This window comes from Lutra lutra, chromosome 3 (assembly GCF_902655055.1).
Source record: "Lutra lutra chromosome 3, mLutLut1.2, whole genome shotgun sequence".
Classification (NCBI taxonomy): Eukaryota; Metazoa; Chordata; class Mammalia; order Carnivora; family Mustelidae; genus Lutra; species Lutra lutra.
Genome location: NC_062280.1, coordinates 40982558 through 41004921, shown reverse-complemented (window position 1 = coordinate 41004921; position 22364 = coordinate 40982558). Strand labels below are relative to the sequence as shown.

Genomic DNA, 22364 nt, shown 5'->3' with positions numbered 1-22364 from the left:
TCCAAACAAAACTCAGGATACTTTCTGAAATTTATAAGGAGTGTCTTAGGTCTGTATCTCAAGATCACATTTCATGAAGAATTGTTGGTGGCAATAAAGGCAAGACAGGGAAGCTTGCTAAATGCTGATGTTGGTCTAGAAGTTCTAGCCAGTCCAGCAAAACAAGGAAAGAAATAAGAGATAACCATAAAAAAGGGCAGTCAGAGACATCCTTACCTTCCAGTGATGGCTGCCTACTTAAAAATCTGGAGGGGGTCAGAAGTATTGGATCTTTATTAGGCATTTCGGGGAGATGGCTGATTCTAAGATAAAGTTGCAAAACTTAGTTGTTTTAGCAGGTATCAGCAAACCCAGGTCTTGATCAATTAGTGAGCTCTATCGACAAGAAAGATGAGTATCCCAAAGAAAAATGGACAAAACAATACTCAGGAGAACTGTAAGTGGCCAGTGATTAAATTTTAAAAAAGGTGGGGGGAAATCAAACTCACCGGTTTAATCAAAGAGGTCCAAATTAAAACAACATTAAGGTACAAGCATTTCACATGGCAGAGACTTTTAAATGTAACTATATTTAAAACGTGGTGTTGGGGGATTTTTCAATGAGTATTCTCAAACAACTGATAGGAAGAAAATAGCAAAATTTGCACCAAACCCTTACGAGGGTATGTTTGCCCACTGTCTAGTGTTACTATTCCTAGAAATTTATTTTGAAAAATAATCAGAAAAGTGCACAAGTACTTATTAGGATGTTCATTCCAGCAGAAATCAGGGGGGAAATGGCAGGAAGAACCTGAAATGTGCAATGATAGGGGAATTATTTAGTAGGACAGTGTATATGTTTTCAAAGAATAAACTGGGTGAATATGTACAACACATTGAGTTTTTTTTTTGTTGTTTTTGTTTTTTTAAAGATTTTATTTATTTATTTGACAGAGAGAGATCACAAGTAGACGGAGAGGCAGGCAGAGAGAGAGAGAGAGGGAAGCAGGCTTCTTGCTGAGCAGAGAGCCCGATGCGGGACTCGATCCCAGGACCCTGAGATCATGACCTGAGCCGAAGGCAGCGGCTTAACCCACTGAGCCACCCAGGCGCCCATCACTTTTTTTTTTTCTTAAGATTTATTTATGAGAGAGAGAGAGAGAGAGAGAGAGAGAGTATGCATATGCACACTCCCCACCCCCAACACCCACGTGAGCTGGGTGGGGGTGGGGTGGGGGGGAGGAGCAGAATGGGAGGGAGAGCATCTCAAACAGACTCTCTGCCGAGTGCAGACCTGGTCACAGGGCTGGACCCCATGACCCTGAGATCATGACCTGAGCGAAAACCAGGAATCGGACATTTAACCCACTGAGCCATCCAGGTGCCCTAGGTCTGATTTTCATGTTTATTTTTCTAAAAGCTTAACGTGAGTATCTATTTTGTTAATATTTGGCAAGGGACACAACAGTGACATCTTCAGATTTTTTTGTTCCAAAAAATCTGACTTTTGCGTTAGATCTCATTTATCCCAAAGCAAGTCAGGCAACTTGTTCCCCAAGCTCAATCTGTTGTTGGAACATCTCTTTCTCCTGAGCTACAAAAGCAGCAGGTTGCAGTGAACTACTGTTCACACAAGGAAAATACCCCCAAATGATGGCCTTTTGGTAGGCCCAGTGACTAGTCAGTCATTGAAGAATCAGGATTGAAGAATAAAATTGTATGTTTCCCTCCTTTTCTAAGTAAAAATTAGGTAGCTAATATTGGAACATGTTGTCTTAGACATCAGGTAGGATTTTCTTGGTTTCATTTTTTGTTTTTTATACTTACTCTGAAGCTCTTGGTTCCCACCCCCCATTTGGAATGGTGTTGGAGTTACTGTCTGAGAACACAACAGTTTGAGAAATAACCAGACATACATTCAAATGACAAGGTTGGGCGGGAAGCGGTGGTAGAGGGAGTAGGGCATTCAGTGAGGCTGGGGAGGGGGCGGGGATGCAGGGCCTTCTCCCCACCAAAGCGGTGGACCACGGAAGGATCCTGAAAAGAGACTGAAAAGCAAAGAGGAGGGACCAGGACTGGGGGAGGAGTCAGGCATCTCCCTGGAAGAAGCATCAGACAGTACTTGATTCTCACCAGCTAATGCCGGGGTCCTGAGAGATAATGGAAAACCTGCAGGGCCGTCCCCAGCAGGCCCCAGGAGTAGTCACTCGTGTAGCTGGCATGGCTTGCGTCCCCAGCGAGCGCCTGGAACCTGTCGAGGCAAACAGGATAGAACAGACAGACTTGCTCTCTGGTCCCTGATCCTGGTGAGCTGGGTGTGCTGGAAAAGTGAGCGGGAAAGGCTAGTTTGAGTATCTCCAAGGAGACAGGGTCACACAGACACTCTTGTGGGGCAGCCTGCGCAGGCTCGTCCTTACCTGCAGCAGGACAGCCCTGACATGCCCAGACAGGACCTCCAGCTTTGTCCTGTCAGGGAACCCATCGTTATCTGGCGCAGGCCAGCTGGGGGATCTGTCAGGATCTCCTACAGTCTGAGTCTGCTCAGCCCTCAGAATGGGACAGGGTTTTATTTTGTTGTTTGTTTTTCAACCCGTTTTCACAACTTCAAATTTTAAGGTACTTTTTTTTTTTTTTTAAGATTTTATTTATTTGAGAGAGGTCACAAGTAGGCAGAGAGGCAGGCAGAGCTGGGGGCGGGAGGAGCAGGCTCCCTTCTGAGCAGAGAGGCTGATGCAGGGCTCGATTCCAGGACCCTGAAATCATGACCTGAGCCCAAGGTAGAGGCTTAACCCACTGAGCCACCAAGGAGCCCCAGTACTTTTTTTTTTTTTTTTTTTAAGAAAACTATCCATTTTAGAAAAAAATTATGGGTTTTTAATATGATGTACTTTAAAAAAAATTTTTTTTGAAGATTTTTATTTATTTATTTGACAGGGAGAGACACAGAGAGAGAGGGAACACAAGCGAGGGAGTGGGAGGAGAAGCATGCTCCCTGCTGGGCAGGGAGCCTGATGCAGCCCGATCCCAGGATGCTGGGATTGTGACCTGAGCCTAAGGCAGACCCTTAAGGACTGAGCCACCCAGGTGCCCTTCATATGATGTACTTCTTCTTTTTTTTTTTTTTTTAAAGATTTTATTTATTTATTTGACAGAGATCACAACTAGGCAGAAAGGCAGGCAGAGAGAGAGGAAAAAGCAGGCTCCCTGCTGAGCAGAGAGCCTGATGTGGGGCTCGATGCGGGGTTCGATTCGGGCCTCAATCCCAGGACCCTAGGATCATGACCTGAGCCCAAGGCAGAGGCTTTAACCCACTGAGCCAGCCACCCAGGCTCCCCCATATGATGTACTTCTATCAAGAAATTCAATCACGATTGTTATTTAGCTCACCAGCCTGTGTGGAACCACGTCCTTGTCTCTTTAGGATAAAGCTTAACCATTCCGCAAATGAGTCTCTGGTTGGAGGGGCAGGGACTCTGCCTGTGATTTAGCACAGACAGGAGCCATCACACAGAACACCAGACAGCTCCTGTCCTATGACAGACACCTGTAACTTCTTCTAACAAAGAGATGTTAGCATTTGTCATTTTTATTTTTTTTAAGATTATTTATTTATTTATTTGATAGAGATCACAAGTAGGCAGAGAGGCAGGCAGAAAGAGAGGGAGAAGCAGACTCCCTGCTGAGCAGAGAGCCTGATGCAGGGATCGATCCCAGGACCCTGGGATCATGACCTGAGCTGAAGGCAGAGGCTTTAATCCACTGAGCCATTCAGGCGCCCCAGCATTTGTCATTTTTAAAAGGAATCCTTTGGATAAATGATTTATGTATCTGATATAAAGTGCAAAAAAAGAGTAAATGGGTTTACAGGGAAAAAGTCTCCTCTGCGCCTGACACCCCAGGGCCAGCGTCTGCATGTCACACAAACAGTGAACCTGCTATTAGATTGTTCTGCCCCCTGCTTTCTTTTTTAACTTGGTAGAACATTTTGAAAATCTTTCTGCACCAGCCATTATGGACGCCCATTCTTTTTTCTTTTTTCTTTTTTGTTAGCTTTATAGATCTCTCTTGTCTTTGATGTTCCATAATTTATTTAACCAACCCCCCATTGATGGGCATTTGCAATTAGAAATATTGTGGTTCAGGGCGCCTGGGTGGCTCAGTCAGTTAAATCTCTGCCTTCAGCTCAGGTCATGATCTCAGGGTCCTGGGATCCACCCCCTGCATAGGGCTCTCTGCTCAGCCGGGAACCTGCTTCCCACCCGCGCCCCGCCCCTGCCACCCCGCCTCTCCCCCTGCTTGTGATCTCTCTCTCTCAAATAAATTTAAAAAAAATTTTTTTTTAAATGTTATGGATCAAGGACATTACGTGCAGCATTATTTAAGACTGAAACCCACACGGTGGAGTTCCATGGGAATTGCCAGTGGAACTGTGGAGTTAAAACTTACCTGCTCTTCTAAATCTGGTGAAGATACTGTCTTCACACTTCGGTTTGAGGGTGTGGGCTCAGCACCATCATTGTATGTTAGCCAATCATTTTGTCTTGAGCAATGAGCTAGATCATGAGTAATATCTTGTGGTTTTAATTTGCATTTCTCTTACCTGTGAGTGAAGCTGAACATAGTTTCAAGTTTTAAATTTTAACCCACTTTAGTGTAACTTTTTTCTTTTTTCTTTTTTTTCTAAGATTCTATTTATTTATTTGAGAGAGAGAGAGAGGGGACACAAGCAGGGGGAGGCAGAGGGAGAAGCAGGCTTCCCGCAGAGCAGGGAGCCCAGTGTGGTGCTCAGTCCCAGGACCCTGGGATCACGACTTGAGCCGAAGGCAGTTGCTTAACCGACTGAGCCACCCAGGCGTCCCTAAGTGTAAATTTCTTCATAAATCATCTTACTAAACCAGGTCATCTGGAGGAAATGTAACAGTGGGTGTTTGTGATGTGTGGCCTTTGCAGAGGATTGGGTTTGGACTGCTGGTGGTGTGGGCGGCACTGGGCCCCGAGGGGCTGCCGGCAAGCTCGAATTTCATACGTGAGCTCTAGGCCTGCTGCAACAAGGTGGGGTCATTGTCACTGCTCCCTGTGACGCTCCGGCCCTGCGAACTCGCTCAGCCTTGTCTCCCGCCTTGCGTTTCCCACGTGGACCAGACGTGCAGCAGCCTTGACTGGCTGGTCAAAGCATGGGCTCTGGAATCTGACTTCATCACCATTTGTGGAAGAAAGAGGCACTCTTAGGAACTTGTTCGTTACTAAGAGCTTTTTCAAGTCACTTCTGGCCACCTGAATGCCTGTGACATGTGGATTATTGTACTAGGCACAGAAGTGAGCCCAGCCTCGTGCCATTACAAGGGGAGGGGGACCAGCTGGGAGCGTGGACGTGAATCTGCCCCGAGGGGGGGCTACTCTGAAGGCCCCAAAGCCAAGAGCAGGTGCAGCCTCTGATGGAAGGGCCTGGTCACCTCTTCTCTGGTTTCTGTGACACCCCCAGAGGAGAGAGAAGTGTGGCCATCTGTGCACAGGGACCGAGCATCTGGAGCATGAGGTCACGCCTTCGGGCAGAACAAGGTCGCATCACTCCCTCTGGCATGGTGTGGGGCGTGCAGCCTGGACCGTGGGGTCCAAACCAAGCTGTCTGTGGGTTGCGTCCCCACAGCCTCTGAGGCAGTCTGGTGCTCCAGGAAGGACGCCCCAAGCCCTTGGCCTTAGAGCCTGACTTTCCCTCTGTCCCCTCCCACCCTCCAGCTAAAAGCAAACGTACTAACAGGAAATATAGGCATCAGGCAGGTGCCCTAACACTTTGGACTCCGAGGGACAAGGAAGAAAGAAAGGTACTTGTGGAAGCTTTGGGGGCCAGGTCCTCGGTCCCTGCCATGCCTCGTGAGGACCTATGCATCTTGTTCAAAGACAGGTTGTGTGTGGGTTTGGGGCGAGGCCTGGGGATCTGCATTTTCACAAATGCCTGTAGTCAGGGGACCAGGTTGAAAAACATTGGTGTTTCCCCACTTTTGCCTAGCTAACTCTTCTAGTTCTCTGACTCAGCCCCTTCCAGAACCCTCACCACTGACGAGGCGAGGCCCCCTCCCCTGTGTTCCCACTTCACTGTCGGGACCACTGCTGAACTGTCATCGGCCATCCCCCAGCTGCATTCTTGGTGACAGCATGCCTCTGTCCCTCTGTGTCCCCAGCATCGAGCCCCGTCACGTCCTGGAGGTGATTCTTGGAACATGTTTGTGGAACCAGTGAGCCAAGGTGCTGGGCTCCCCTGTGGTTGAGGTGTCCTGGGCAGAGGGTCTCCAAGGGGTGGGGGGGTGGGTCTTGGTCATCTCGGGGTCCCCAGTGTCTGGTGGTCCCCAGCTCTTAGCAGGTGGGCAGGAAACCTCTGGAGCATTGAGTTTTCTATATGAGCTGCTTTAGGAAACCATCCAGGAAAGGAGACAGGACATTGGCCGTCCAGGCCAGCAGAAAGAAGGATGAACATAAGACACAGCTAATGGTGTCCTTGTAAACAGATACAGGCTGCCCTGAGTGTGGAAAGCAGGGAGCCTGGGGAGCAGAACCTTCGTGTGACCTTAGTGCCCACCTCTGCCCGGTGGGGACAATCTGGGAGACCTCCAGGGCTGTATTAAGGACCGAGTGAGGGGTTAGTCACCTGTTGGGTGTTGGGCGAGCGCCTTGGGGCCATTTGTCTGTGCTAATCCTGCACAGACAAGGTGGAGAGAACAAGGACACTCGAGACCTCCATCCACCAGGTGAGGGCTGCCCCCGCCTGTCTGAGCAGGAGCATAGTCACTAAGAGAGGAGCATGCCCAAGCATTTTCTGGATCTAGAGAGAAAGATACCTCATTTTGGCAAGGGAGGGGCAGCAGGAAGAGCCCGAGTTCTTGCAAAATGAACTTTCTTGGTGTGACTTTTGGGAAGCAGCACATGCTGTTTGACAGAAAATCGGTGAGGAGTCATCTCTCGGGTCTGAGTGGCCCTGGTGACGCAGAGGTCGTCTCCTTTCTCTTGACTGTGGTCCCGGGCCTCACTCCGGTGATTGGGAATAATGCCTGACTTTTCCTGGCTCCCTGAGAGGTGTGTGTCTGGTATCTGGAGGGGGCTTGTGGCCTCAGCCTCCAGTCCAGGTGGGCTCAGCTGGCGAGCGAGGGCAGGCGGGAGGATGGAGAGTGCCAGAATTTCTGGAGCTGCATGGGAAATTGGTGGTGCCTTGGCCGGCTTGGGCTGCCCTCACCGACTGCCCCAGACCAGGTCGCTGGACAGCAGGCATAGATTTTGCACAGCTCCTGGGCTGGAAGTCCGAGATCAAGGTGCCAGCAGCATTGGTGTCTGGTGGGACCCCCGTCCTTGGCTTGCATCCCTGGGGTCTGTCTCTTCTTGTAAGGACACCAGTTCTTTTTTTTTTTTTTTTAAGATTTTATTTATTTATTTGACAGAGAGAGATCACAAGCAGATGGAGAGGCAGGCAGAGAGAGAGAGGAGGAAGCAGGATCTCTGCCGAGCAGAGAACCCGATGTGGGGCTCGATCCCAGGACCCTGAGATCATGACCCGAGCCAAAGGCAGCGGCTTAACCCACTGAGCCACCCAGGCGCCCAGGACACCAGTTCTTACAGTAAACCTTAATGACTTCTTCCTCGGCCCCATCTCCAAATGCATCATACTGGGGGCTAGAACTTCAGCATACAAGTTTTGGGGGACACAGTTCAGTCCATAACAGGTGGGAAAATGCAGGCTACCTAAGAAGATCCATTTTGCTCCTTTCATCCACTTAAATGGGAGCTCAGACCTGGCCACCATGGATAGCCTGTCCTGGGAAGAGCCTGGGACTTGGGAAGAGGCGCGCCCCTACCCCGTAACCCGGGACTGTGGGGGAGGGGGGTGCTTTTGCTTCCTGGCTGTGCCAATGCCACACCAAACCCCACAGAGGTCGCCCTGGTGACTCAGGCCCCGGGACCACATTGTGATAAAGGGAAGGTGAGGGCATCAGACAACTGTGATTCACGAGCACTGAGGTCCGGGAAGACGCAAACAATCCAGAGCGGGACAGAACGCCCCACGGGGGGTTGGCGGGGGCTTCTCTAGGCCACCCTGAGTTACAAGGAGCTGGTGCAGGTGAAGACCAGGGTAGGGAATCACCCAGCCCAGGCTTTGCCAGTGGAAGAACGAGGGGCCGATGCCCGTAGCCCCCTGGGAGTGGGGTGTGGAGGACGGAGGAGGTGGCCGGACCCTGAAGACCCCTGTGGACGATGGAGGACGACACAGGCTGAACCATCTGCAGTCACCCCAACTGTGGGTCAGGAAACTGAGTTCTTAACAAGCAGTGTTCTCTGGGCCCGGAAGCAGATCTGGGTGCCTACAGATTTTCTTGGTGTCCCCGCCTCCTCTTTTATCTGCGTTGCTAATGGGCTGGAGTCTCATTTGTTTCTCCAAATTCATTGCTCAAACAGCGTGGCCAGGTGGTCCTAACTCTGGGCATCCCCACCTCCCCCATGTGGAGATGGCCTGACGCATCCCAGCGACCCCCCCAAGCAGCCCCCGTGGCCCGTACTGCATGAATGAGGGGTCCTGGCTTTGTGTGTCTCTGGAGTATCTTGTGTTCGAGGGGTGCAGTGCTGGTCCGGGGTCTGCAGTCTCACATGTGTCTGGACGGCCCCAGGGAGGGGGAGATGCCGCGGGCTGAAGCTAAACTGGGCCAGCTCGTGGGACATGGAGCGGTGATGGTCCCAGACGGGACACCAATCAGTGATTTCTCTCTGTTGTTTCCTTTCTTTGGAGAAAAATCTAAATTTACTGAGAAAGATAGGATCCAGCGCCTTCCAGGCCCGGTGGGGTAACCCTGCAGGGAGCCGGACACGGCTTCTCCACAGGCCAGTGTGGGAAGTGAGGTGAACACGTTCCGAGGTCAGGAGCAGCCGTCTCAGAGTCTGGAAAACAGGGCTGCATGGTTCTGGCCCACACAGCGGGCAGGGGGACAGACTCAAAAATGTAAACAGGAGCCTGCTGTTCCCTCCGTGGCCCTCTCTCATGGCCTGGCCACCAGCCCCCACTGTCCCACCAGGCGCCCGCATCCTTTCTCCACATGAGCATTTGCGCCTCTGGGAATGGGCTTGCTGTCATGTCCAGGGTCACCTTCTAGTACAGACTCCTCCTGACCCCTCTGGCCGGAGCTCCATCCCGTGAAGTTCAGTCCTGTGAGGGCAGCGCCCTGATGCCGGTTTGGTAATGACCCTGTACATCCAGCAGGTGCTTTGAGATGGGCGGGTGCCAGGCTGCGGACTGTCCGCTGGGGACTGTTCCCATTTTGTACACCTGCAAACAGGCTTAGCTGGATAAAGCAATTCTCATTCATGGCCGAGGTCTGGCTAACTCCGAGGCAGAAGCCTTGACTGTTCCACAGCTCAGCTGCCCACCACCATCCCCGCAACTGCAGAACCACCTAGCCCGGCCCCTCTCACGCGGCGTCCAGAGCTGAGTGGCTCCCGCCCCTTGGAAAGAACCCAGGTAGGAGCTGGCTTGGCAGTGGCAGGGCTGGAAAAACTGGAAACGTAGCATGAGTATTGGCAGAAATCAAACCTAATATGAATCCAACTGAGCACTAAGAGCACCACTGAGAGACCAGCCGCGATTCGGAAAATCCAGGTCGGTCTACCTGAGTGTTCCCTGAGGCCCAGGGTCTCAGCAGGGTGGTGGGCAAGGTGTGGCCTCAACAGCCCGGCTGCGGAGCAGTGGTATTCTCAGGAAGGAGTGCCCTGCGGGAAGCAACACAAGCACATGCTTGCACATGTTCACACGCACATGCACATTCTTATGCTCATTCATACACACGCTCGTTCATATGTATATGCTCTCATACGCACACGTACACATTTTTTTTTTTTTTTTTTTTTTTGACAGAGAGATCACAAGCAGGCAGAGAGGCAGGCAGAGAGAGAGGAGGAAGCAGGCTCCCCGAGAGAGCAGAGAGCCCGATGCGGGGCTCGATCCCAGGACTCCGAGATCATGACCTGAGCCGAAGGCAGCGGCCCAACCCACCGAGCCACCCAGGCGCCCCCGCACACGTACACATTCTTACCCTCAGTCGTATATGCAGTCTCTCACACACTCACACACACCTCTCCGTTTGCTCCGTGGCCTTCCTCACTGCCTGACTGGGACAGTCGTACTCCTGTCTGCTCGGCCCCCACCCCCTGGGACACAAATGCTTTGGTGTCAGGGAGTTGACCGTGCTCACCCCTGAATGCCTGGGGCCTAGACAGGTGCTCAGTAAACATGGGAACAAATGGGAGAGCCGGCAAGTGAGTGAGTGAATGAATGAGTGAACGAGTGTGAGAATAAGTGAACGAATGAGTGAATAAGTTAATGAGTACGTGAGTGAATGAAAGAGTGAGTGAGCGAGGGGTTCCAGAGAGCAGACAGGGCCCAGATCCCCGTCAACCCCGCACTGCCACCACACGGCTTGAATGAGAGTAAAACGGTATCGATGAGGAAAAACAGCCATATTGCTTTGGCAAATAACGTGAAATAAAATGAAGAGAAACACAGACTTCACGGGCGACTAATGGCCTGTCTGTGGAGGAGGCAGAGTGGGCGGTGGGCACAGCTGGTGTCCGTGACCAGCAGGTCAGGCCCAGCCGCTGGAGGACCCCGGCCCCGGCCCCCCGACTCCCAGCCCAGCAGACTAGATGCAGTGGGCCTGGGGCTGTGGGTGGGACCCCAGGTGGGCCTCACGTGAGTCCTCCCGGGAGTCGTGCCTTCCTCTGTGGGGCTGCGGGTGGGACACCGTGTTGTTTCCTCTCTGCAGTATTCGTCCGTGTCAGCTGGGGGCGTTTTTAGTTCTATTTGCCTAGAACCCTCAAGCTTCAACCGCCTGACTTTTTCTTAAGAAACTTAGACTTAGCAGCAGGACGAAGTTCCATGTCAGTGGCGCTTGCCGAGAAGCCCCCTGCATCCCTGGAGGATGAGGGGGATGTGCCTTCTGTGGCTTTGTCTGCTGAATACAGGCCACCATGACTCGGGGATGAGTCCAGAGAGGCTGCGGCCCAGCTCTGGTCAGCCTGGGTCAGGGGCAGACCCCAGGGCGCCTGGGGGGCTCTCATGCCAGGCTCTGTGATGGCATGACCCCTGGAGTGACTTCCTTACGAACTTTGTCCCTGCTGTTGGGCAGGTGTATGCCACTGTGTGTACTCAACTTATAAACACGTCCCTTCTTTTTTTTTTTTAGATTTTTATTTATTTATTTGACAGAGAGATCACAAGTAGGCAGAGAGGCAGGCAGAGAGAGAGGGAGAAGCAGGCTCCCTGCTGAGCAGAGAGCCCGATGGGGGGCTCGATCCCAGGACCCTGAGATCATAACCTGAGCCAAAGGCAGAGGCTTAACCCACTGAGCCACCCAGGTGCCCCAACACGTCCCTTCTTTTAACCCCCACTCTGCCTGTGGCCTCACAGGGCAACCTGTCCAGCTCTGCCTGTATTTACACGGCCTCCTCCCCATGCCTCCGTGTCAGACAACCTTCCTGTGTCCCATACCTCTCTCATAAAGACACCTGTTGTTGGATTTAGGCTCTCGATCCAGAGTCCTTGACATCCTTGACATCCTTCTGTACAGAACTTGTCCCCAAATAAGTTCTTATTCACAGGCACCAGAGCTTAGGACATGGACACAGCTTGTGGGGGGTCCACAGTTCACCCCACTACACATCCTTTCTGGGCAGCCATTGTGGGGCCTGACCCCGCCCTCAGGAAGGGTCCTCGGTTGGCTTATGAGCTGGTTGAGGGGTGGAGCTGAGCCAGGAGCAAGAGCCCTCACTCCAGAGAAGCTCCTTGCTGGAGAGCACAGAGCCTCATGTTGTTATGGGCAAAGTCTCAGCGACCAGGTAACAGTCATGCTATGGAATAAGGGTGTCTCCAAAAACCTTATTAGATTATGGATTTCTTTTTCTTTAGTGCGGGATGGGGTGGGGGGCTCTCTGCCAGCCCGTGGAGGCACCCTTCCTCCACACACCCACCTCTCTCTACGTCCCTGCAAGGTGAGGCCCGGGAGGTGACCCAGGCCCTCCTCTTGCCCGTTTGTCCCAACACAGGCCATGTTCGAGCTGGTCACATCCGAGGCCTCCTACTACAAAAGCCTGAGCCTGCTTGTGTCTCACTTCATGGAGAATGAGCGTCTGAAGAAGATCCTGCACCCGTCGGAGGCGCACATCCTCTTCTCCAACGTTCTAGACGTCATGGCCGTCAGCGAGCGGTGAGCCCCCTGCTCTGGGCCTCGTGGGGTCTGGCTTCCAGAAACTTCCCCTAACCTGGGGCACAGCCAAAGCTGGCAGCGAGTGCCTGGCTTCTCTGCTTTTGAGAGTTTGGAATTATCTGTAATGAGAAAGAAATAAATACATAAACACGACCACCCCCCCCAGCAGGGCGGCCGGTCGCACCCCCCTGAACAGGCCTGCTGCCTCCAGATCCCTTCCCGTTCCACGCATGTGCTTCTCGTGTCCCCCGCTGTCAGGCAGGTGTCCTGATCGGGTCCAGGGGCGTCTGTAGGAGCTGGTGTCCTAAAACCCCAGTTTGACGTGTCCCAGACCTCCTCCCTCCAGTCAGATGGTGTTTGTGCTGATTTGTGAAGGAGGCTTTGGAACTGTGCTTCCGTTTTGCCTGGGAAGGATGGGAGGAGCTTAACTGGACGGGGAATGAACATCCATTCACTGATTCTTGTAAAGAAGGAAAGGGCGCCAATTTCATTGTTGGGTTAGAACATCTGGCGACCATTTCCCGCTGGGCCATGGAGTCCACGGCTCGAAGAGCAAAACTCAGCTTTCGGGTCCAACAACGCATGTTCAGATGCCAAGCTGCCGTGTGGCCGGAGGGGCCCCTCCATCCCCAGGGCGCCCTGGGCATTCCCTCCTCCCCCACTCAGACACCCACCTCCTCCTGGCAGGCCCCGCCCCGGGGGCTCAGACGCACCGCTGCTGAGAAACCCGCTGGCCCCTGCCACTTCACCCCACTGGGGAAAGGGCAACTTTTTATGTGTTTATTTACACTTTGCTGTGGAGAATTCCAAACATGCAGAAACAGACACGCCAGTGCGATGAGCATAGCCCCCCAGCCTGGCACCTGGGTTGGTCTGTGTCCCCAGCCCTCCTCACCACCAACGGGATCCTGCTGAGGCAAATCGCCGTTGTCACCTCGTCTGTGGGCACATCAGTATATCTGTTAAACATAAGGCCTCTTTCTCTCTCTTTGAAAACATGCCTGATGCTATTAGGCACCTAAAAACATGGGACGACTGACTACCTACTGGGACCAAAGGTGCCATCGGTGTGGGGCTCATGTCCTGCCGTGTCTGTGGCCTTGCCCGAGCCGGGCCCAGGGGCAGCCATGTGTCCTGAGCGTCCCGGTGCAGGCGCCTTTCACCTGAGCCGCTGCCCACTGCCCCTCCCCCACCGCAGGTTTCTCCTGGAGCTGGAGCGCCGGATGGAGGAGAACATTGTCATCTCGGACGTGTGCGACATCGTGTATCATTACGCGGCCAACCACTTCTCGGTGTACATCACCTACGTCAGCAACCAGACCTACCAGGAGAGGACCTACAAGCAGCTGCTGTGAGTGTGTGTCCCCCCTCCCTTCCCCCTGCCCCCGTGCAGGCTGTCGCTCCTCCCACCAGGACACCGAGCCACAGCCCTGGGACCCCTGCTTTCCAAGGCCGGCACGTTCCGGGGGCTGCAGGGTCACTGGAGAAATGTCAACCCCAAGACCATCAGCCATGGCGCCCATCTGACCCGTGTCTGGAATGGCTGGGCTGAGCTCTTCGGGGCTTAGAAAAGAGGGTTTGAGGCCAGGAGGGCCTCTTGTGGCCCAGGAGGTTGGGAAGATGGTTTGAACTAGAGCCAAAGGCAGGGATGGGGCAGCAGGGGGTGCCTTTGTGGCCTTCCAACAATGCCCTTGACTTTGTCACTCATCTGTCCACTTCTCAGCTTCCCTGGGGTTTCAGATGATGAGGTGATTTTTCCAGTCGATTTGCCTCTTTTGACTCCCTCACACTTTGGTGCCGCACTTTGGTTACACCTGAACCTGTGATGTGTTCTTAGCTTCACTGGGGAGCACCAGAGGTCCCCCTGAGAGGTCCCCTCCGGCCATTCCACTCCCCTGGGCCTTGCTGTCAAGTAACTGTGGAGGGTTTCAAACTTGAGCATTCGGGGGTTTGATGTTTGACGTTTGGAGGTTGAAAACTGGGACTCGAGGGAGTCAGGATGCTAGTTCGAGGACAGACGTGGAGGTGACAAGCAGACAGGAGAACGGGGTCCTGGCCTCGCAGGGCTGCAGGTACACGGTGCGTCCCTGGAGGCACAGGGTGTCTGGGCCCGAGGGGAAGGCTGTGAGCCGGGGTCCCTGTTGACGTGCCACCCAGGGTCCCTGGAGCCCACGTCAGGGCAGCCCCCTGTTCCCCACTGCCGAGCCAACTGCAGACAGGACGTCCCCGCGGCCATCGTCCCCGGCCTGCTGCTGTTCTTGTCACTACGTGGGTTCACCTTGCCACAGTTCCCTGCTGGGTAAATCACCAAATCCTGCGTCTGAGTCATGGACTTCGCCGCATGAGGAATTCTTACCTTCCCACACGGAATACATCCTGTGAAGTTTTCACAGCCCAGGCATGTGAAGCCACTGTTGTCATTTGGCTTGTAGATGAGCTGTTTATCTTCCGTTAAAAGAAATCAGCGTGTGTCCCGTGCCCGTGGGCTGTCTGGTTCCTCCGAGGCCGTGGATGCGCTTCTGACTCGCGCCTCCTGTGAGCCAGAGACCGACTCTCATGTCTGTGTACCCCAGCCAGGAGAAGGCAGCCTTTCGGGAGCTGATTGCGCAGCTGGAGCTGGACCCCAAGTGCCGGGGGCTGCCCCTGTCCTCCTTCCTTATCCTGCCGTTCCAGAGGATCACACGCCTCAAGCTCTTGGTCCAGGTACCAGCCTCTCCCCCCGGCCCCCGCCCCGACGTGTGGACCGGGCTTGCATGTGCTTCTTACACTGCAGACTGTTTCCTTCAGTCGTTCCAGGTCTCTGCTAGCTTTCTAGGAAGTCCATTTGCTCCACAAATCCTAATGAAGCTACTACTGTGTGCCACGCAGTGGGGGAGTCAGCCCCTCTTTCCAGTGACCCACAGTCTGGGAACGAGATCAACAGGCACACACAAGCAGGAAGTGGTCATGGCTGTGAGGACAGTGAAACGGAGGGCACATGATTGGGGGGGTCACTGCCTGGTCACCGCCAGTTGGGAATGTCAAGAAAGACTCTTGGACAAGTGACATCTGTGCTGAGACATGGCTGACAGGAGCCATTCAAGTGACAGATAACTGCTTATGCAAAGGCCCTGGGGCAGTGAGGCTCATAGGAGGGAAGGCCAGTGGTGAGCTGAGGGGATTTGACAGGAGTAACTGCAGAGACGTTGTGAGGCCAGTTGAGGTCCTAAGGGACCAGGCAAGATGCTGGCTTCATGCTTCCACAGGACAAGAGAGTTGCCTGATCCAACTGAGTGCCCACAACACCACCTATGCTGAGTGAGGGGCAGGAGAGCAGGGGTGCAAATGGGAGAAGGGGTCAGGAAGCTATGGGAGAAAGGCAGCCTGGGTTGGAGGAGAGGCGGGGAGGTGAGGGTCGGGGGAAGAGGGGGAGATCCTGGAGGGAAATCAGAATTGAGATGCCCACTTGCTACTACAGGGAAGAGGAAGGAAGAGTCAGAGCTGGACCCGCAGGAGTGATGGTGCAGCCCTTCCTGAGGCGGAGAGATGGGCGGAGGGGGGGCGGAGGGGGACGTCGGGGTTCCAAGGAGTCTCCAAGTGCAGAGTTAAAGGGAGAAGTCAGTGCAGGGCCTCTGGGCATCAAGGTGCGTTTAGGGAAAGACATCATCAAGGAAGGAGAGATGGGTCCCAAGAACCAGCCCTGGGACACAGTGCTCAAGGACGAATAGAAGGAAGAAGGAAGCCTAGGAGGGCTGGGGCCAGAGAAGCCTGGAGAAGGGCATTTCCTGAAAGGGGACCCCACGCTTGCTGGGGTGTTTGGTGCAGCTGGTAGGGGGAGTGGCTTCAGAGGGCGATGAGCTGAGAGGGTGACCTGTGAGCCACAGTTAGGGTAGCTGAGAGGTCAGACATCGTGGAGTGAGCAGTAGTAAGGAGGAGAGGCTGCAGCCGGTGTTCGGGGGAGCATGAGAGGACAGGTCCCAGGGACCTGGGACCAAAGGGGGGGCATCAGAGGAAGCAACTCCCCCCACCCCCGGGATGGCCCAAGAGAGTGCCATGTGACAACTCAGGGAGCACGAACCCGAGTCACAGGACACGGGTCAACAAAGGGTTACATGTGAGATTTTTTTTTTTCTTAACTTGGGAAAACCGAATCAGAAGATAGAGGGGGAACATTTTTAAGAAATCATAGGGAAAGAGCATATATGGATATATAAAAATCTTAATTTTTATACAATGAAAACCAACAGAAGTAAGATCAATCTTAATGTGCTGTGGAAGCGTGGGGGCACGGGCAGGCCAATGGCAGCCTGGAGCCCTCAGGAAGCATCTGAGGTAAAAGCCATGGGAGCCTCATTTTGTTAAGTCAAGAAAATCAAACAGTTGGAAGAAAGACCTTTTCTTCAGTAAGACCAGAGTTAACGAAGTCTCAGGGTCACTGGGACTTGGCCACAAACTGGTCCTAGGGGCAGGGCAGGGAAGTCCCCCATGCCTGCCCTGAGCATCGTGCAGTGTGGGGCCAGGGTTGGCCTGAGCAGGGCTGTCCCCTCACTGCCCCACCCACCCCGCCAGCAGGAGGTTGCTGGCTTTACTTTGGTGTCCTTGTTGAGCACCTCCCCACCCTCGGGGGTGAGGGGGGATCTGGGGCTGCAGCTTGGCCTTCATGGTTAACCCCTGGCAGGAGCCTGACTCATGATCCTCACCGGAGGTCCCTGTGGGTCAGAATGCTCTGGCCTGGGCCTGCTGTGTGGTCTCCTGCACCCCACTGGGCTCTTCATTGTGCCACTGCTGCATGGGGGCGGGGCAGGGAGGAAAGGCCACCCGGGATCAAATTAATGCAGATTTTCCTGTGCTCAGAACATTCTGAAGAGAGTGGAAGAAAGGTCTGAGCGGGAGTGCACGGCATTGGATGCCCACAAAGAACTGGAAATGGTGAGCTGGGCTCCCTCCTCCTTTTGTCCCCAGTGAACCATTTTCCTTGGCCGGACCCCCACCTTGTGGTCCTGCTTCCTCCTCTGTCACTGTGTCTTTGGAAATCACAAATACATTTTAGTATATGCTTTTGCAATCAAAAAAGGTCATTTGAGGGGTGCCTGGCTAGTTCAGTGGGGGAAGAGCAAGTGACTTGAGCTCAGGGTCACGAGTTCAAGCCCCACGTTGGGCATAAAGATAACTTTAAAAAAAGGAAGGAGGGAGGGAGGGTGGGAAGGAAACACCGTTAAAGTCCCCAAAACAGATAGGTGTGGCCCCTGCTGAGCGCCCAGACTGCAGCCTCGGTGACCTCTGCTGCCCCCCACCGGCCTTCTCTCTCCCAGGCCCCACACTTGTCCTTGCTGGCTTCCAGTGTCTTCCCTCCTGTGCCACTCCAAGGATCTGGCTCTCCTTGTGCCCTGACATAGCCCTGCCCCATCCTTTTCTCCACATGCCTCGTCCTATCCCCAGGCCACTCCCCTCCTGTCTACTGGGGGAACTCACGGGTCCTGCCAAGCCCTGGGCTTTTCCCGCCCCGGAGGGAAGACACCATGTGCATTCCTCACCCTTGGAGAAGCGGTTCCTCCTGGGAGTTGACCTCGGAGGAGGAGACGTGGGGGGGGCGGTGCTCAGCACGTATGTCCCTCCTGGCATGGGTGGCTGCCGGGCATCCTCTCCTCTGGCTGGCCCTTCCTCCTGTCCCTTACCAGTTGGCCACCTGTGAGGCTGGTCAGGGAGGATGAATGACCCGGGAGCCGGGGGGCATCTTTCAGGGCCCTCTGCCTGCCTCCCCCCGACTGGGACTCACACACCTGTCAGGCGGGGGTTCATCCCAGCCACCACTGGGCCCCGGGGGGTGAGTCCAGTGACCATCTGCGCCCAGAGAGGCCTGTGTGCCAGGGGCCAGGCTCTCTGTTTCTTAAGTTCCTCTGCTGTCACCTCCCTTTCTTTCTTATCCAATGAAAGCTATACTTGTGCTTCCCATAGTTTACCTTTTCCTTAAAGGTGGATTTTTAGGGGCGCCTGTCTGGCTCAGTCGGTAGAGCATGTAATTCTTGATCTCAGGGTTGTGGGTTTGAGCCCCTGTTTGGGTGTAGAGACTATTTAAAAAATAAAATCCAGGGGCATGGGTGGCTTATTCGTTGGGGTGTCTGCCTTTGGCTCGGGTCATGATCCCGGGGTCCTGGGATCGAGCCCCACATTGGGCTCCCTGCCCTGCGGGAGGCCTGCTTCTCCCTCTCCCACTCCCTCTGCTGTGTTCCCTCTCTCGCTGTGTCTCTCTTCTGTTGAATAAAAATGAAATTTTTAAAAATGAAAAAAATTTTAAAAAGTAAAATCCATAGAAAATAAATAAAAATAAAGGTGGATTTTTTTTAATTTATAAAAGTAACTAATGTTCAGTACCAAAAAAAAAAATTGAGCGAGTGCCCATAAGTAGAAGGAGGGTAAAGATGGTCGGTTATCCCGCCCCTGGCTGCTGACATGGGGCGCCGCCCTTGCAAACCTGCTCGTACAGCCGTAATCTTTGCTAAAGGGGCTTGTGGTTTCCAAGCTGGCTTTGCTCTCCATTTTAGTGCATATAAAATTATTGCAGTTTTTAATCATTAACGCCATAACGTGGCGTGGACCAGCCGGTTCCAGCTGGAGGTGGTGTCTGCGTGCGTTCCGGCACCTGAGAGGACAGAGGCAGTGGCCGGGAATAGCTGGCTGCCCCTGGCCTCACGCGTCCCCCCTCTTATGCCAGGTGGTGAAAGCGTGCAATGAGGGTGTCAGGAAAATGAGCCGCACGGAGCAGATGATCAGTATTCAGAAGAAGATGGAGTTTAAGATCAAGGTGAGCCTGCACCGGGCCATGTGTCCCCAGCCCAGCTGGGCTGGCCTAGGGCATCTGTCCCCAGTCGGGTTCAGTGATAGGCCACCCTTGCGTCTCAGTGCGGTGGCACCTTTCGTGGACATCTCCCTTGGCACCCCCCAGCTGCCCCTGTCTGCCACCCGCGACCATGCCATCGCACTGGCCTGTGCTTATCTTCTGAGAGACACCGTGCCAGGGCCCAGGAGCTGCCTGTCCTCATTTCTTGGCTGTGAGACCTTGAGCAGTTAGTTGACATGAAGCATGTCACAGGGACCATTCCAGGAATTCTTATACTGGGGAGCTGGGGTGGGGGTGACACTGAAAATCTGACTGCAGTTACCAACCTCCCCCTCCTCTATGTCAGGCTTCAGGCGTCCGTGAGCCCAAAGGGTCCCTGGGGACTGGTTTCTGGTGACATGGGCACATGAGCACACCATGCCCACTGAGGGTCCCTGAGCTCTTCCTGTGTTCAGGAACTGAGCACCCGCTGAGGATGGAGACACGGCCTTCTGTGCTCCCCCCATGTCTCCACCTGCCGGGCCAACCACTGGGTGCTGGGAGCCTCCCCACAGCTGTGGCGTGGGGGCCTGCAGACCTGGCCTGCTTATGTCCTGACATGCAGTTCTCTCTTCTCCCCTGTGAACCGGGCTCCCCCTTTGATTCTGCAGGTGCCCACATGTACAAACACACACACACACACACTCATAGACACAAGTGCACATAGGCACACTTAGACACAAGCACATACACAGCAGACAAATGCACAGAGGCACACACACTTGTGTACACGGGAGTGTGCACCTTCATGCACACACACGCACACACACACTGTCCTTCCTGCATTTGCCCAGGACTGCTCCATCCGCCACTCTCCCTGTACAGCACCCCTGTGCTGTTCCTCAGGTTAGCACTCCAGTGAGGCAGGGAGAGCCTGGGGGGCAGCTGGAGGGGCACAGCCGTCCTGATGCCATGCCCCCACCCACCCAGTCGGTGCCCATCATCTCCCACTCCCGCTGGCTGCTGAAGCAGGGTGAGCTGCAGCAGATGTCAGGCCCCAAAACATCCCGAACCCTGCGGACCAAGAAACTCTTCCGGGAAATTTACCTCTTCCTCTTCAACGACCTGCTGGTGATCTGCCGGCAGATACCCGGGTGAGCCATGGGGCCCCTGACCCCGGGGGGCCGTGGGTGGGGCGGGGACAGCTTCGGCTTGGGCCAACAGCAACAGGTTACCCCCTCGGTCGCTGTGGGCGGCGGCAGTCTGGGGAGAGGGGGACCAGTGTTCAGGTGAGGGGCTTCCAGAATGAGGTGAGGAGTGGTCAGAACAGTAGAGCCTGCAGGACCGGGGATGGAGGGTTCCCTGGGACCTTGGGGCCTCCTTGGGACCAACACACCCACCCTGTCACCCTGGGTCCCCAGAGACAAGTACCAAGTGTTTGACTCGGCCCCGCGGGGCCTCCTCCGCGTGGAAGAGCTGGAGGACCAGGGTCAGACACTGGCCAACGTGTTCATCCTACGGCTGCTGGAGAACGCGGATGACCGGGAGGCCACCTACATGCTGAAAGCGACCTCTCAGTGAGTGCCCCGCGCCGCCAGCCCTGCCCCGGATGCCCAAGGGGCCTCCGAGTCTCCTTCCAGGTGGAGCAAGCAAGACTCTGGGGCTCGGCATGTGCTTGGTGGCCCCCAGATGCCGTATGTCGGGCGTGGTGTGTGTGTGTGTGTGTGTGTGTGCGCGCGCGCACGCGCGTGTGTCCCCTCTGGGTCTTGGGTTCTGGAAAGGCCTCTCTTTCCTGATGAAACGTAGAACCCTCGGGTCTCGCTGATCAGCACCCCATGTCACTGGGTGGTCCCAGGGCCATCTTCTCACCCCTCTGAGCAGCCGGACCACCTGCCCTGCAGCCCTAGGGCTCTGGGAGGGACAGCCAAGGTCAGGTGGAAACCGTTCTGTGAGCCCCGTGTGCTGCCCTGCACTTGTCCCCACCAGACGGAGCTCACAGGGCACGGCCCCCCATCTTGGCCCAGTTCCTACCACCCAGACCAACGGCAGCCTTCCCTGGTTCCGTGTCTGAGAGCCTGTGGCGTCAGGGATGTCTGGGGTGTCTGGAGGGGACTCTCCCTCACCTGCTGACCTTCACACGTGTCAGGGAAATTCTGTAGGGCTCCCCACGCTTCTCTCCTGGATTCTGGGCACCCCCCCCCCGCCGTCCTGCTGTGGCCTCGTGGGGGGCCTGGCATGGTGCCGGGTTGGGGGGGCGTTGCTCCGTGGTTTCAGCATGTCCTCCTCCATGTCCCAGGAGTGAGATGAAGCGCTGGATGACCTCCCTGGCCCCCAACCGGAGAACCAAGTTTGTTTCCTTCACTTCCCGGCTGCTGGGTAAGTGCCCTGAGGGAGGAGGAGGCCCCCTGCAGGTGCGGGCAGGTGCTGTCTGTGCTGCCAGGATGGCTAGTGCCTGCGAGCCCGCTGTTCCAGACGCCAGTGTGGCTTCCACGGCCGGAGGGGCCTGTGCACCGACCCCAAGGGAGGACATCGGTGTAACCGACTTCACAGACACGTGGATGGTTGATAATGCGATAAGTCACTGGATCTTAGGTGACAGGTCCCACAGGGAAACCAAGAGGAATCTGGGCCCAGAAGGCAAACGCCAATGTGATTTGGGGTTGCCAGCTCTGTGAAACCTTAGTGACGGCCCACCTGCCTCCTAGAGAAACTTCGAGCCCTGACTGCTCTCCAAGTCCCCGCCCTCCCACAGCTGCTCCCAGCACCACATCGCAGGGCCTAGAACCTCCTTCCAAAGTCCAGAATAACCCCCCTCCCAGCCTCTTCCTCCCTTTATCCACAGACTGTGAGCCCCTGGCCATTTTCACAGTGTTTTCTTTGGAGCCAAATCCTCCTCTCACCTGGATAGACCCCTCCAGTTGCCGGGGGAGTTTGCACTGCTCTGTTAGGCGCGCTGCCCTGTTAACCAAGGGGGGAGCGGTGTCCAGGGTCTGCCGGGTATAGAGCGGGATGGGGGGCATGGCGATGGGGACGAGCCGCCTCCCTCCCTCCCACCTTCAGACTGCCCCCAGGTGCAGTGCGTGCACCCGTATGTGGCCCAGCAGCCGGATGAACTGACACTGGAGCTGGCCGACATCCTGAACATCCTGGAGAAGACCGAAGACGGTGAGGCCTGGTGCCCGCACGCCTCCCACGCACGCACCCCCTCCCCGCCCCACTGGTGCCCCAGACTCTGCACCAGTCCCAGGGATGCGGGGGGCGGGGTAGTCTGAGCCCCGTGTGCAGAAGCAGACGTCACAGGGCTGAGGCTCAGAGACAGGCTGCCTGACAGGGGTGATGGTGGTGCCCTTGGGGTC

The 22364-nt window shown here is 54.9% G+C and overlaps 1 protein-coding gene across 2 annotated transcripts in view; it reads left to right on the top strand.

Moving 5' to 3' along the window:
- The window catches only part of NGEF (neuronal guanine nucleotide exchange factor), a 100446-nt gene that overhangs the window by 76805 nt on the left and 1277 nt on the right, over positions 1-22364 (top strand). For both annotated transcript variants that reach the window (XM_047721381.1, XM_047721382.1), the window contains 9 exons: positions 12052-12212; positions 13411-13563; positions 14786-14915; positions 17046-17120; positions 18904-18993; positions 19999-20162; positions 20430-20585; positions 21305-21384; positions 22069-22173. In XM_047721381.1, coding sequence (XP_047577337.1) covers positions 12052-12212; positions 13411-13563; positions 14786-14915; positions 17046-17120; positions 18904-18993; positions 19999-20162; positions 20430-20585; positions 21305-21384; positions 22069-22173 — 1114 coding nt within the window. The remainder of the gene's footprint in view (positions 1-12051; positions 12213-13410; positions 13564-14785; positions 14916-17045; positions 17121-18903; positions 18994-19998; positions 20163-20429; positions 20586-21304; positions 21385-22068; positions 22174-22364) is intronic.